The sequence below is a fragment of the Equus caballus genome, chromosome 3 (assembly GCF_041296265.1).
Source record: "Equus caballus isolate H_3958 breed thoroughbred chromosome 3, TB-T2T, whole genome shotgun sequence".
In the NCBI taxonomy this organism is placed as follows: domain Eukaryota; kingdom Metazoa; phylum Chordata; class Mammalia; order Perissodactyla; family Equidae; genus Equus; species Equus caballus.
In genome coordinates, this window is record NC_091686.1 from 86,889,178 (window position 1) to 86,905,447 (window position 16,270).

General features: G+C 36.1%; 1 protein-coding gene and 1 long non-coding RNA gene across 5 annotated transcripts in view; one reads left to right on the forward strand and one right to left on the reverse strand.

Moving 5' to 3' along the window:
• LOC138923479 (uncharacterized) overlaps window positions 1-16,270 on the reverse strand; it is a 51,522-nt gene that overhangs the window by 8,856 nt on the left and 26,396 nt on the right. The window lies entirely within an intron of this gene.
• Window positions 1-16,270, forward strand: part of NFXL1 (nuclear transcription factor, X-box binding like 1) — a 55,972-nt gene that overhangs the window by 4,836 nt on the left and 34,866 nt on the right. For all 4 annotated transcript variants that reach the window (XM_023638137.2, XM_023638134.2, XM_023638135.2 and 1 more), the window contains exons 4-11: window positions 2,912-3,021; window positions 5,568-5,701; window positions 9,045-9,223; window positions 9,461-9,622; window positions 9,726-9,826; window positions 13,397-13,511; window positions 14,695-14,819; window positions 15,531-15,653. In XM_023638137.2, coding sequence (XP_023493905.1) covers window positions 2,912-3,021; window positions 5,568-5,701; window positions 9,045-9,223; window positions 9,461-9,622; window positions 9,726-9,826; window positions 13,397-13,511; window positions 14,695-14,819; window positions 15,531-15,653 — 1,049 coding nt within the window. The remainder of the gene's footprint in view (window positions 1-2,911; window positions 3,022-5,567; window positions 5,702-9,044; window positions 9,224-9,460; window positions 9,623-9,725; window positions 9,827-13,396; window positions 13,512-14,694; window positions 14,820-15,530; window positions 15,654-16,270) is intronic.

Genomic DNA, 16,270 nt, shown 5'->3' on the forward strand with positions numbered 1-16,270 from the left:
ATTTCTTCCTATTGGTTAGAAAGCATTCATCATTTGTAAGTTTTATTAATTTTTAATCTGACTTTCATCTTAAAGTGTTAAGGCAATTTTTCTTACGCTGTTTTGTGTCAAATCCATAAATATTTTGATTCTTGCTCCTTTGTGTTCTGCACTTTGCCTATACCAAAGTAAGGAAATCTGACCACCTGATTTAAGAAAATAAATGCCAGAGTAATGAGGTGGTTCCCATCTCATGTTAGTGAATTGAACACCAGGACTTTACCAAAGCGGTTCTTTTTTTTATGAAGAAGATTGACCCTGAGCTAACATCTGTGCCAATCTTCCTCTATTTTGTATGTGAGACGCCACCACAGCATGACTTGATGAACGCTGTGTAGGTCCATGCCCAGGATCTGAACCCGTGAACCTCAGGCTGCGGAAGCAGAACACGCGAACTTAACCACTTCGCCACTGGGCCGGCACCAGCAGTTCATGCTTTTAATCTGAGCACAGCCTTTGCATGTTTGTGATCCTTCTTTCAAATTTCAGACTTGCATAGTCAACTTGCTGATGGATACCTCTGTCTTGCTGGCCCATGGCCACTTCAAACATATGTTGAAAGATAACTTATTTCTTCTCATATTTTCTTTATCTCAGTTAGCAGCACCAGAATTTTCCCAGTCACTTGCCCACGCCAGAAATCTGGGAGCAGGAATGGCACATAGATGGCCTGAGTGTGTTTCATTCAGCTCCACTCCTCCCTCTGCCAGTGGCAGACATCTCGTCAGACAGCACTCGTTCCTTCTGAATCTTGACATGAGCATTGACTTTTTTTGTTTTGTTTTATTTTTTTGAGGAAGATTAGCCCTGAGCTAACTATTGCCAATCCTCCTCTTTTTGCTGAGGAAGACTGGCCCTGAGCTAACATCCGTGCCCATCTTCCTATGCTTTATACGTGGGACACCTACCACAGCATGGCTTTTGCCAAGCAGTGCCATGTCTGCACCTGGGATCGGAACCCGTGAACCCCGGGCCGCTGAGAAGGGGAACGTACGAACTTAACCACTGTGACACCAGGCCAGCCCGGAGCATTGACTCTTGAAGGCAACGCAAGCTGATTGTCACCAAGTCCTGCTGAGTTTTGCTTCTTAAATTTCTTAAACCTCCCTCCTCCCCACGTAGTCTCATTGCCTTAATTCAGGCTGCCACAGCTGTTTAATATGTAGATTAACTCTACATAGTAACTCTGTGAGGTAGAGACTACTTTTATTATTTTAAAAATGAGAAAACTGAGACAGACACTTAGTTAACTTGCTCAAGGTCGTTTCTTGCTTTATCTGCTGTAATTACCTCTTATCCAGTACTTTATGCTTCCGGTCTTGGTCTCGTCGTACTCATTTTTCTTTAGTTGCCAGAGTGATCTTTTCAAAATGCACGACTTCAAATGCCGTGTTATCTACCATGACATCTTGGGCAGTATACTTTATTGCTGCAGCCAAACTTTAATACAATTTCCAAAGAAATCTTACATGAATTTAGTAAATACAAGGTTAGACTTTATTTTGTTAAAGCCTATTCCATCTTTTTCTTAATTTCTATTTTACATGTTAGCTGTTAAATTAGATGGAATTTAAAATGTTACGTATTTGTTAAAGCTAGCTATGCTGAAAAGCAAAATAAGCGCACACGATATGATTATTAAGTCTGCCTTGAAGGATACTCTTTAAACTTCGATGTTTATTTAAAGTAAAGCAATTATCTCTAGTGACTTTTTAATATCTTATAGTTTGGGGAGTGATTTTATCTATATTTATATCCCAAATTACATTTGTGTTTATACTATGGTAGGGCAAGTTTTTCTAAGTGCTGTATTTACATGGGTGATGTTAGAAAGTAAAGAATTATCCAAGTGTCCTATTTATTTAATTTTTCTTTTTTGGTAACTTAAAGTTTGGTTTGAACCATTGTATTGCCATGGTAAGTTCCGTATGTATGATACTGTATGCTATTAATCTACTTTTTCTTAGACACTTAGTCAAGCTCTGTTGGACAATCTTTACTAAAGGCATATAGGTTTATTTTTCCTATGCCAAAGGGACTGAGATTACAGCCCTTTTGGTGTCATGTGTGCTTTGGGGTAGTTTTTCTGCCTTTCATTTTGCTGTCACGTGTTATTTCTTGGACACTCCTGTAGTAACCCCTTGCTGTGCGTAACCTGGTGGATAAGAGGGCTCACTTTGGAGTCACACTGAAGTTACCTAATTGTTCTATGCCTGCCTTTTCTCATCTGTAAAATGAAGACAAAAATAGCTCATTTAATCCTATTGAAATACTAATAGTAGAGTGCCTAGCAGATAAATACTCAGTTATTGCTTAGAGAAAATATGATCTAGTAATTTTTCCTAAGAAGTTCATTCTACCTTTTTAAGAGAAATAGTGAGTGTGACTTAATGAAACAAGGCTGTTGTGCTGTAATGACCTCAAGATCTTTTCATTCAACAAGTTTTTATTAAGAACATTCTGTGTGTGAAACAGAAACACACACACACACGTGCAGAGCTTGACGTTCAGTTCCTTTCACTTTGCTTTTTGCTGTGCTGGCCGTGTTATTGACATCTTGCTTCTCCTGCCTGTGGCTCTGCCGCCACCACATTGCTTAAGGACCGTAACAGCAATAACACTGCTGTAATAGCGTTATACTCTGAAAGAAGGCCGTGGTACTATTTTTGAATCAAGTACGTAAGATTAATGCATGAACTTTGTGACCTCTGGGCAGCTCACTGGTTGCTTTTTTTAAAAACTTCTCATTTTTAACCTATATTTTGAGCAACTGGTATTGCTGGACACTTCTCACATAATGTGGTGCTGTTAGTGAGTTTGTGTTATTTTCAGATGTTGGTTAACGTGAAGTTTTCAATTTTTAAATTTCAAGATGGAGATATACGTGAATTAGAGCGAACAAAACAGTACGTAAATGAAGCTTTTCAAGCAGGGGCTATGACGTGCTTAATTTGTATTGCTTCAGTGAAGAGAAACCAAGCAGTAAGTTTTTTTCCTTATCTCTATTAATGTATCTTCTCAAAGTACCTTATTTTCCATTTACAGAACTTAACCATTTATTATTCTTATGCTTATTTTTGTTTAGAAATGCTTCATTTGAGAATGTTATTTACGAATTGATCATTATTTTGTAAATCTTTAATTTAAAAAATTACCTCTAAGTGAGCATTCAATATTTTTAACACTGTTAATATGACCAAAGCAAATATCTTCAGTTTTCATACATATGTCAATTTGATAAAGCATTTTTAGCATCTGTACTTTAAAGAGTCCCACAAGTACTGAAATGTTGAAATGCACTGTATTTCATTACTTTCAGTAGGTTTAACAAAAGATATATGGTTCATGCTTTAAAGGACACAGAACCCAGCAGTGACACTTATGGTTTATTAGGGAGCTTCTCTTGTGTTGAAGATACTGTGGAAAGTGGCTAGGGTCACTGGGGAGAGATGGATTCAGATATAACTCATGTACTTAGAGGTGCTCTGGCCTAATGGTGAAGTTATCTACATGTAAATTTAAAAGTGCATTAATGAAGCAATTAAGGGCAAGTGATGGCTGAATGTGATAGACTCAACATTTAGACCTCAGATTAATCCACTGCTATTACTGCAGCATTAGAGCAAATTAAGCCTGAACTGTTGCTGGAGGCAAAAATGATAAAACTGAGGCTGTCTTACTTTGAGCACATCATGAGAAGGCAGAATTCTTTGGAAAGTAGAAGGCAGCAGGAAAAGAGGAAGACTGTGTATGAGATGGGTTGACTCCATAAAGGAAGCTATAGGCATGAGTCTACAGAAGCTGAGTAGGGCTGTTGAGGACAGGATGTTGTGGACACCACTCATTCATGGGGTGGCCAGGACTCGGAGCCGGCTTGACGGCGCATGACAACATTATAGCAGCATTGCCTAGAGAAAGAAAATCAGGCCAGATGAAAAGAGTTGGTCATGTAGAGTGAGTTAGAAATTGAACATACGTTGGATGGCACACGGTAGCAGATGCAGGTACCTTTGGTGCCTGGAGTCACATCTGGTTGGCTTACTCTGATTTCAGCTGCAGTGGATGAATTGTCTTTCTGCCTGTGGTTATAGTCCCACCTTAGACCTTAAACACTTACTGTGTGTGTGGATTCTTTTGCTTTTTAACCTCAGTGCGTTCTCCTTGGGAACTAAGTCAGGTAGTACACAGGTGTAGCGCAGAAGCAGAAGGGAGTTAATGCCCCTTGGGGCAACATTCCACCAGGTGGAATTGATCGTTGAGTGCTCCAGCCTCCTCTCTGCTAGGGGGTGGGGTAAGGGTAGTCCAAGGCATGAACACACATGGTTCTTCAGAGGGCCCCTAGTCGGAGTGAACTTTGGCCCTTAGTGGGTAATATACCATTTATTTGTATTCCTTCTTCCTCATCTTGGCCCCTCATTCCTGCATCCCAATTCTAATTTCAGACACTGCTTTGAGCGGAACTCAAACTAAGAAGTTGACTTCTTTTTTTTATGCTGTTGCCAGTTTATGCAGTCTACTACGTGTCTGATTTTATTAAACAGTTAGAAAATTTATAATGAAAGGAGAACTGATTTTTGTCGGTTATATCAAAGTGTGGGCAGGTTTTAAAAATTAATTTACTACTATTCCTTAAGTTTTTAAATCATATATATATTCTCAAGTTTTTTGCTCACCTAATGTTTAGAATTTAGCATTATTAAGTGCTAAATTAATAGGTTTTATATTATAAAAGAACTATATATGGATACAGGTACATATTTATGTTTCAGGATTCCTTTGTAGTGTTACTTATAATTGGAAATAATCTAAATGTCCAAGAAGATGTTGGTTAGAAAAATTATGATATATAAATCCACAGGATATACTGTATTGCTATAAACATCATATCTTATGAATGTGTTTGACAAGGGTAAATGGTTATACTATATTAAAAGAAGAGACTATAAAGTTACATATCAGTCATGTGACCTCATTTTTTGAAAAGTATGAAATATACAAAAAAATTGGATGCCATCCAGAATGTTAGTAGTAGTTCTAAATGAATCTGGGTGATTAATAATATTTTTCTTGCAAGTGTTCTATACTTAGATAATTTTTTTTTAAAGATTGGCACCTGAGCTAACAACTGCTGCCAGTCTTCTTTTTTTTTTCTTTTCTGCTTTTTCTCCCCAAATCCCCCAAGTACATAGCTGTATATCTTAGTTGTGTGTCCTTCTAGTTGTGGTATGTGGGACGCTGCCTCAACGTGGCCTTATGAGCGGTGCCGTGTCTGCGCCTAGGATTCAAACTGATGAAACCCTGGGCTGCCAAAGCGGAGCGCGTAAACTTAACCACTTGGCCACGGGGCCGGCCTCTGAGATAAATTTTTATAAAGAATGTTTATGCTATTATAGTGGGAGGCAAGATTTTTTTCTTTACTTCTTAGCTAGCTCTTCAAAATAATTTAGTGTGATGCTCATTTTAAAGTATTGTGGAATTATCAAAGAAAACCATTGCATGCATGTTAATTTGTGATACCTCTGTCTTAGGTTTGGAGCTGTTCAGGATGTTTCTGTATATTTCACATGCCCTGTATCCAGAAGTGGGCTAAAGACAGCCAGTTTCTGATCTCTTCTCCTTTGACAGATGATGATTTTGGGAAGAGAGATTATTCCTGGCCTTGGTAACTTTTCTAATTTGGTTGGAATATTAAATTGTAAAATAAATGAAAATTATAGCTCATAAATTGTTTTATTGGCAGTTTCAGGATTCATGTTGGACCTTCAATTAATCATTTGGTTTGTGAAGTTATGGGACTTTGGTAATGGCTTCCCCCTGCCCCCAATTTGTATAACTACTTGTTCCTTTCAATAACTAATAAATCATTCAGACTTTATATTTTCCTCTGCAAAACAACTCCTTAATTATACTTTTTTGGAAAAGAACTTTCATTTCTTTAAAATTCTGTAGGACTAAACTCTTCATAATTCTGGTACTTCTCTTCTGGATTTCCTATTAGTGTACATTAATTAGTATCACATTATACCAGACTGCCGTCTACCCAATTTTGATCATAGGCTTCTGAATTTTATTCTTGAACTCTCTCAAAACTGCAAGTGTGTTGTATCCAGTCTCATCAATTTTTCTACAATTATTTTGTTAGTTTGGCTTATTATTGATGAATATTTGATTGTGAACTTCTGTTATATTTCTAGAAAGAGTTGGGGAGTAGAAAAGTTGTATCTCTACTAGATAAACACAATAAAAATTTATCCGTACTGGCAGCCCAGAAGGTAGATTTATTGTCAAAGTATTGAAGTATAAATTTCAGGGGCTCTGTGTTCACATAAATATTCACTTTTGTAACTAATTTTATATTTGTAATTTTGTGTTCTTTTTCTTAACAGAGGCCCCCAAATTGTATAAGATTTAGGCATCAGAAAACCTGGATCCATATCGGACCTCCCCATATTGCCATAAATACTGATAGATTTGTAAAATTGTGATAGTGTAGTTTTTCAAAAACATTTTAGACCTACTAGCTACTTTGTAAAAATAATTCTCAGCCATCCGTGGGAGATTTTATTCTCATGTCACCAATGGGGATATTGAAGTTCGTTGAAGCAAAATGATGTCTCAGGCTTCTCTTACCCTTAAGTGGTGCTGCTAGGATTTGAAACCTAGGATTTCTGACTTCTAAATTGAGTACTTCTTCTGTTCTCCTGAGTTCTCTTATAATATTACTTTTAGAGATATTGTTGGTTTTCTTGTCATTGAATATTAGCTTCTCTGAAACCATTTAAAATTTCAGTCTTAGAGGGCCAGCCTGGTGGGGTAGTGGTTGGGTTCATGTACTCTGCTTCAGTGGGCTGGGGTTGTGGGTTTGGAGCCCTGGTGTGGACTGCTCATTAAGCCATGCTGTGCATGTGTCCCAGATGCAAAATAGAGGAAGATTGGCACAGATGTTAGCTCAGGGACAATCCTCCTCAAGCAAAAAGAGGAAGATAGGCAGTGCATGTTAGCTCAGGGCCAATCTTACCAAAAACAAATAAAATAAAAAATTTCAAAGTTTGTTTTGTTTTTCTACTGTATGTTATTTATTTGTGAGGGGTTTTAGTGTTTAATAGGACGAGAATTAAACTAGATATTCTGGTTTAATTTTAGAGATTTAAACCTACATGTACTTTTTCTCACCCTTGCTCTTCTCACTTTCTAATTTAAGTGGTCATTTTGCCATAAGGGATGGAAAGTACCAGTTAAGAGAGGAATGAACTACTACTATTTGCTTAAATCTAAAAGGAACAAAAATTCAACCTTATAGTAACTTTTGCATTCCATATTTCACGTTTTGTTTTTGTGAGGAAAATGGTAGCTGAGCTAACATCTGTGTCAGACTTCCTCTATTTTGTGTGGGATGCCACCACAGCAGGGCTTGAAGAGCGGTGCTAGGTCCATGCATGGGATCCGAACCTGTGAACCCCAGACCACCCAAGTAGAGTGTGCCAACTTAACCACTACGCCACTCAGCCGGCCCCTATATTTCACATTTTTTAAGAAAGAAAAGAAGTGGCTATTCTGGGTTTTGTTTAATCCTCATGAAGATGAAGCTAGAAGTTGATGAACATGTTAATAGTTTTAAATTAGTTGTTTTGTGAAAATCAAATATTTAAAATACATGATTTTACTAAGATAGTACTTGTTTATACAAGGTATGATATAATTACATTTCCTTTTTGGCATTCCATTGTTTTAAATAAAACTCATGCATTTGCATGTGTTGCCCTCACCTCCCCCAGTCTCCTGGAACAGTTCAGTCTCAGTGTTGATGGGCAGTTTTAAGGTGTAGTGGGTTGCTTTTTAGCCATCTATCTAAGGTTATTTGAAGGACACATTCCCCTCCCCACTAGCTTAGAGGAATGGCAGACGTTTTTTTAGTAAAGGAAAATTTTAACTCTTCCAACAAATTTCTAGTTATTCCACATGAGACATGGTATTTTGTTTTTGATGTTAAATGACAAGAACAGCTGTCTTTTGGTTATCCTGAATATTTATGTGGTGTTTATTTGGAAACAGAACATGTTCTCAGGACAATGAAAATATATTGTATATGATACAAAAGAAATTTAAGCAATGATGTAAAACTGTTTCTCTAGTAGAGTACACTAATGTACTCGTTTGTCTAGGAGATAGTAAGGGTTAAAGCATCTTTTGAGAATGATCTGTGATCTACAAGTGAATTTGATAGATCTGAAGGTTAACATTTCTAGGACCAAGACTGCTTTGTTTTAATCTTGCTAGGTGAAAACCTTTCTGCTTAAGCAGAGATATGAAACGTTATTTGAACTTTTCTTTGACTTAGGCCCATTTGAAATATATCTATTTTGTATTGGATGTTGAGAAATATGAAATTCTTTGTTTGCTTTCAAATGTTTTTCCCCTTAATTCTAGATTTTAGTTGTGTTTCTTGCTGCCATATTCTCTACCTATAACCTGATTCTCTCTTCCGTTTGCTGTTGCTAATATATTTTGCTTATTTGTAAACCACCCAACCAAACTTGTAAAACATTGTGCTTTATAAAAATTGGAACGAACATCTCAAGAATAAAGTTCAAGTGGTTAGTAGAAAGCTAATGTTACTTTCTTTTTGTAGCCAGCTGTGTGCTGTTTAATACAGTAGCAACTAGCCACACATGGTTATTTAACTTTTTAAAATTTATAAAATAAAAAATTTGGTTCCTTCCTCAGTTGTATGTATTAGCCACATTTCAAGTGCTCACTAGTCATGTGGCTAATGGCTACTGTACTGGACATGGTTCCATCATCTCAGGACGTTATATTGGACAGATGTTGTAGATGATTGAAACGGGTTTTAGTAAAGTCTTGTTTTTTACTAATATAAAGATGGAGCAGGGAGTGCATTAACATAAAACTGAGTATATTCTATTACTGACTATATTTATATTCCTGTCTCTCATGTCACTTTTAAAAATGAAATTTAACTCCACTAATTTCATTCTTTTTTGTAGTCCAAAATGTCGGTTTGAATACAAGCGATCTGACACACCTAGTAGGTACTATTGCTATTGTGGGAAAATAGAAGACCCACCTTTAGATCCATGGCTTGTGCCTCATTCATGCGGCCAAGTGTGTGAGAGAGAATTTAAACCTCCTTGTGGCCATAAGTGTTTACTCCTCTGTCATCCAGGTGAGTTATATATTACATTTCTAATTTCTTGTGGGTGGTTATTTCTTATGTTAAGGCGAAAAAAAAAAAATTGTGAAAGTTGAACTCGGAACTTCACTTTGCATAAGAAAATATTGGAAGGGAGTGCCTTTTAAAGTGTCAGTAAGGAGAGCTTTGGAAATTACTGGTAGGTATGGGAATTGAAAGTTTTAACTTTTAACTTCTGATTTTTTTGTTTTTTATTTCCTTGGATTCCAGGTCCCTGTCCTCCTTGTCCAAAGATGGTCACAACTACTTGTTACTGTAAGAAAGCAAAACCTATCCCTCGTAGGTGCAGTGCCAAAGAATGGTCCTGTCAGCTGCCATGTGGGCGGAAGTTGCTTTGTGGACAGCATAAATGTGAAAATCCTTGTCACGCAGGTAAAAGGTCATCCCTGTCAGGTGTTCTCACTTTACGCTAAAGTCAAAGTAGTCTCTCTTGCTTTTATAATGTTTCTGTGCTAATTTATCATTGTGATTTTAGGAAGTTGTCCACCCTGTCCACGAGTTAGTAGACAAAAGTGTGTCTGTGGCAAACAAGTAGCTGAAAGAAGCTGTGCAAGTCCATTGTGGCACTGCGACCAAGTGAGTGTGTGTGCACTTTGAGGGGTGGATATTGAAGAACATGGAAAGCCTAAACAATTAGAAATGCTACTTAGATTTAAGTAGATAAAAGGAGAGGAAAAATAGCAACTCAGATGAATTATATTCACATTTTAGGAAACTATTTCTCAATGTAATATTATTTTAATTACTGGGAGGAAATTTTTTTTCAAGTTAACAGCTATTTGTTGAATTTTGGATTCAGTACATATGTCCTCTTTTTCTTGCTAGCTCTCCCTCTCTCTTTCCCCCGTCTTCAGCTGACATACCTCCCTTCTTGAGTTGATCTGATTAAGGAGGTAGGATTGATTCGGTAGTTTGCTTGTCCTAGGATTGGCGTGGTTTTGGTAACGTTTGGAACTCTTTGGTGGATGGCCATATGAAGCTGGATGTACCCTTTTCCTTTATTATTTATATATATATGTAATGTTTTTAATTAAAATTTTTTAAAATTGTGTTTTTGTGTAAGTTTCAGATGTAAAGCTTTATAACTCGACACCTCTATACACTACAAGGCAATAACCACCACAAGTCTAGTCACCATCCGTCACCATACAGTCGACCCCTTTCACCCCTCCAAACTCCTTCCCTTTTGGTAACCATCTGTATAGAGAATTTATTTTATTTTTTATAAAATAAAATGAGTTTATTTTTGGTTTATTTGCTTTTCTTATATTCGACATATGAGTGAAATTATATGGTATTTGACTTTCTTCATCTGACTTATTTCACTTATCATTAATACCCTTAAGGTCCATCCATGTCGTAAATGGCAAGATTTCGTTCTTTTTTTATGGCTGAGTAGTATTCCATTGTGTGTGTGTGTGTGTGTGTGTGTGTTTGTGTGTGTGTACACTACATCTTCTTTATTTATTCGTCCATCTTTGGACACTTAGGTTGTTTCCATATCTTGGCTATTGTAAATAATGCTGCAGTGAACATAGATGTGCATATATCTTTCAATTAGTGCTTTTGTGTTCTTTGGATAAATACCTAGAAGTGGAATTGCTAAGTCATATTTTTAATTTCTTGAGGAACCTCCATACTGTTTTGTGTAGTGGTTCACCAATTTACATTCCCACCAACAGTGCTTGAGGATTCTGTTTTCTCTACACCCTTGCCAATACTTGTCATTTCTTATCTTTTTGATAATAGCCATGCTGACAGGTATGGGGTGATATCTCATTGTGGTTTTGATTTGCATTTCCCTGATGATTAGTCATGTTGAGCATCTTTTCATGTGCCTGTTGGCCATCTATATATCTTCTTTGGAAAAATGTGTATTTAGGTCCTCTGCCCGTTTATTTTTTAATCAGCTTGTTGTTTTTTTTGATATTGAGTTGTATGAGTGCTTTCTGTATTTTGGATATTAATCCCTTATATATGATTTGCAAGTATCTTTTCGCAGTCAGTAGGTTGTCTTTTTGTTTTGTTGATGCTTTCCTTTGCTGTGCAGAAACTTTTTAGCTGGATGTAGTCCCATTTATTTATTTTTGCTTTTGTTGCCCCTGCCTGGAGACAGATCCAGAAAAATATTGCTTAGACCAATGTGAAGGAGCTTATTGCCTGTGTTTTCTTCTAGGAGTTTTATGGTTTCGGGTCTTACTCAAGTCTTTAATCCATTTTGAGTTTATTTTTGTATATGGTGTGAGACAGTGGTCTAGTTTCATTGTCGTTTGGTGAGAAAGATTGGCCCTGAACTAACATCTGTTGTCAGTTCTCCTCTTTTTGCTTGAGGAGGTTTGTCTTTGAGCTGACATCTGTGCCAATCTTCCTCTGTTTTGTATGTGGGATGCCACCACAGCATGGCTTCATGAACAGTGTGTAGGTCAGTGCCCAGGATCCGAACCCATGAACCCTGAGCTGTGGAAGCAGAGTGTACAGACTTAACCATTGTGCCACTGGGCCTAGTTTCACTCTTTTGTGTGCAGCTGTCCAGTTTTCCCAGCACCATTTATTGAAGAGACTGTCTTTTCCCCATTGTATATTCTTGTCTTCTTTGTTGTAGATTAATTGACCATATATAAGCATGGGTTTATTTCTGGGCTCTCTATTCTGTTCCATTGATCTATCTGTGTGTCTCTGCCAGTAACATACTATTTTGATTACTATAGCTTTGTAGTATAGTTTGAAATCAGGGAGTATGATTCCTCCAGCTTTGTTCTTTACTCAGATTGTTTTGTCTATTCTGGGTCTTTTGTGGTACCATACAAATTTTAGGATTGTTTGTTCTAGTTCTGTAAAAAATGCCTTTGGTATTTTCGTAGGGATTGGATTGAATCTATAGATTGCTTTGGTAGTATGGACATTTTAACAATATTAATTCTTCCAGTTCATGAGCGTGGTTTATCTTTCTATTTATTTGTGTTTCCTTCAATTTCTTTCATCAGTGTCTTACAGTTTTCAGAGTACAGTCTTTTGTGAAATTTATTGCTAGGTATTTTATGCTTTTTGATGCAATGGTAATGGGATTGTTTTCTTAATTTCTGTTTCTGATTGTTCATTATTAGTGTATAGAAATGCAACGGATTTCTTATATTAATTTTGTATCCTGCAACTTAACTGAATTCATTTATTAGTTCTAATACTTTTTTTGGTGTATTCTTTATATATAGTATCTTGTCATCTGCAAATAGTGACAGTTTTACTTCTTTCTTTCCAATTTGGATGCCTTTTCTTTTTCTTGCCTAATTGCTATGGCTGGGACTTCCAGTACTTGTTGAATAAAAGTGGTGAAAGTGGGCCTCCTTGTCTTGTTCCAGATTTTAGAAAAAAAACTTTAAGCTTTTAACTGTTGAGTATTATGTTAGCTGTGGGTTTGTCATATATGGCCTTTATTATTTTGAGGGACATTCCCTGTATGCCCAGTTTGTTGAGAGTCATCGTAAATGGATGTTGAATTTTGTCAAATGCTTTTCCTGCATCTATTGAGATGATCATATGATTTTTAGCCTTCATTTTATTAATGTGGTATATCACATTGATTGATTTGTGGATATTGAACCATCCTTGCATCCCTGGAATAAATCTCACTTGATCATGGTATATAATCCTTTTAATGTATTGTTGAATTCAGTTTGCTAATATTTTGTTGAGGACTTTTGCACAATGGTCATCAAGGGTATTAGCCTGTAGTTTTCTTTTTTTGTGGTCTCCTGGTCTGCTTTTGGTATCAAGGTAATTCTGGCTTCATAAAATACGTTTGGAAGCTTTTCCTGCTTTTTATTTTTTTGGAAGAGTTTGAAAAAGAAAGGTATTAAATCTACTTTGAATGTTTTATAGAATTTCCTGTATTATATTTTTAAGATATACTCTTTGGTGCATAGGAAATGTGTGTACACATGTACAAATGTGTGTACATGTGTGCTCATATGTGTACAGATACCAGTGTGTCTGTGTGTATGTATATGATACCTATGTAAGATGTAAAGTATAATAATATGAGGAACATAAGTTGCTTGTTTGTGATTGAAAAATGGATTATGTTGTGTACAGCGTCTCCTTTGTTAACTTTTAAGTCCTTCAGTAGTTGCTTACTGCATTTAATTTTAGGTATGTGGGAAAACACTGCCATGTGGTAATCATACATGTGAGCGAGTTTGCCATGTTGGTGTTTGTGGAGAATGTCCTCGATCTGGGAAACGGTTCTGTCCATGTCAGAAGTCAAGTAAGACTTTTTTTTTAAACCTTTAATGGGATATGATTATTTATTATGCTAACTAGAGTACTTTCCTAATTAAATTAGATTCTCTGGGAGTTGGTAATGTAATTCAATAATAATACAAATTCGATATTAGATTTCTGTACGTTTGGATGAGAGGACAATATAGCATGGTGGATTAAGAACTCAGACTTTGGAGTCAGGGATATCTGGGTTGAAATCCCACCTTCATGAGTTACGGTTTTCTCAAGTTAAATGGGGACAGTAGTAGTACCTTATTTATAAGATAATTATGAGAATTAAATGATAAAATACATATAGAGTATTTAGTGTAGTGCCTAGCACATAAAGGAAACCTAATAATCATAAGCTATTGTGTATTAGGTTATAGGTGCATTTAGTTTTGGCTGCTTTGAGATAAAGGCATAGAGGGGTTGCAGTTTGAGTCCACTTCCTTGACTCCTCTGCACCAATACCAGCACACATATTTATAAGATTACTGCCAACACTTGTCATAATATGTTTATGTTAAAGGTCAGTTTCATAAGATTTTTAAGTCTACATCTTTTTTTTATCCTATGAGATTGTTAAGAGCAAATTTTTAAAAATAACTTTATATATTGTAGAATTCTTTACAGAGGTTTATGTGGTCTTACTCATTTTTTTAGATAGGTATTTCTGAAGTAGTTAGCACATGAAAATGTGCTCCTTGATGAGTGACACATGACAAGTGACCACTTCTTTTTTTGTGAGGAAGATTGGCCCTGAGCCAACATCTGTTACCAATCTTCCTCTTTTTGCTTGAGGAACATTGTCACTGAGCTAATGTCTATGCCAGTCTTCCTCTATATTATGTGGGATGCCACCACAGCATGGCCTGATGAGCAGTGCTAGGTCCATACCCAGGATCTAAACCTGCGAACCCCCCGGGCTGCTAAGGCAGAGTGTGTGAACTTAACCACTATGCCACTGGGCCGTCCCCCAAATTCTTTTTAAAAAGCATAAACTGTACAAATATTAGGGATTATTTTCGGTAAAGTTAATTTTTCTAATAATTATGTAGGTAAGTGCAAAAATTCATAGTCTGAAAGGGCTATCATTCTTTAGGGAGCCAAAAGAACACGGCCTATTGTTAGTGCTTTATAATAATGTATCTTGTTATTAACATTGACCTTTTGTCTGCTTTTAGAGTTTTCTTTGCCTTGTACAGAAGATGTACCGACTTGTGGAGACAGTTGTGACAAAGTACTTGAATGTGGGATCCATAGATGTTCACAGCGTTGTCACCGAGGTCCTTGTGAAACATGTAGACAAGTTAGTCATCTCCTGTGATGATTACTTTTAAGAGCTATCTATCATGATATATCAAATGGGATTGTTCTGTAATTGTTTTCCATTACTTAGTTTTAAAAATCTATATCATGATATGTAAGAGTTTAGTGACCTAGTATTTATGGTGAAGGAGGAGGAGAGTATGCCAGTGATCAAATCTAAAAATTACCTTTAGTTTGTTTTTGCTTAGTAAAAGTTTGGATGTTGTCATTTTTATAGTCTGGTGTGGGGTGGTTTGTTCCCAGAAGACATTCAAAGCAATGACAAATTAGACCTAGTGATGGAAAGAAACGAATGCCTAGAATTAATATTAAGGCTTTAAAGTTACATATGTCATTTTGGTTTTGACCATACTGCTAGATAATACAATTTTCTTGTTCTCCTGGGACTAGGTGTGCAGATGTTATAGTGTAACTAGATGTGAGTGATTTTAATGTGTGGTATTGTTTTACTACTTGATAGCAAATTTTTACTAAATTTAATAATGGAAATTCTATGAAGTCCTTTTTGGAACAAAGTAAGCTACAAAGAAATACCTTAGGAAATTCAGCTTTATTTTTGGTAAAGTCTTTCATTCACAAGATTCGTAAAACTTTTCTCCTTTGTTTTTTAGCATATATTATAGAGATTGCAGTGTGAAAAAAATCATGTCAACAAAAGTCAGTTTCATTAACATTTATTTCATTCTTCCAGGAAGTAGAAAAGCAATGTCGCTGTGGAAAGCACACAAAACGAATGCCATGTCATAAGCCTTATCTGTGTGAAACTAAGTGTGTTAAGATGCGGGACTGTCAGAAGCATCAGTGTAGGAGAAAGGTATGTGTAATAAACTTGGGAAACTGGTTTAAAAATTCTCTTGAATTTTTTTGGGGGGCCCATGATAAGTGCCTCAAATGTTCAGGCATATTCATTGCTTTCCACATGAACTATTAATAAATATTCCAGATTAATTCTACTTGTTTGTATTAGTGGAAAATCTTACCAAGGCTTTTGAATGTCAAGGGTCTCTTTTTGTCCTGTGAATATTCCTTTCAACTTGATTCTTGGGCTATTTCTGTTCCCTAACTTTAAAACATCATAAGCTGTGTTAGAGTGTTAGTTCGTTTGGTGGTAGAGGCTTAACTTCTCTTGTTCAAATCTTATTTATAGACACTTGGTTCAGTATTGGGTCGACTGGAGGATATTATTGTGTCTGTAGACTTGCAGTTTTTTTGAGTTGCCTTTTATCATTTTGAATTATCCCTCTATCTCTGGTAAGATTTCTTGTTCTTAAGTGTATTGAAATACAGTGATTTCAACTTTGTTTTATTTAGTGTTAACACGGTTTATCTTTTTCCGTTATTTTACTTTTAACTTGCTTGTGTCTTTCTATTTAAAGTGGATTTTAAAAATAAATAAATAAAGTGGATTTCTTATAGACAGCATTTAGATAT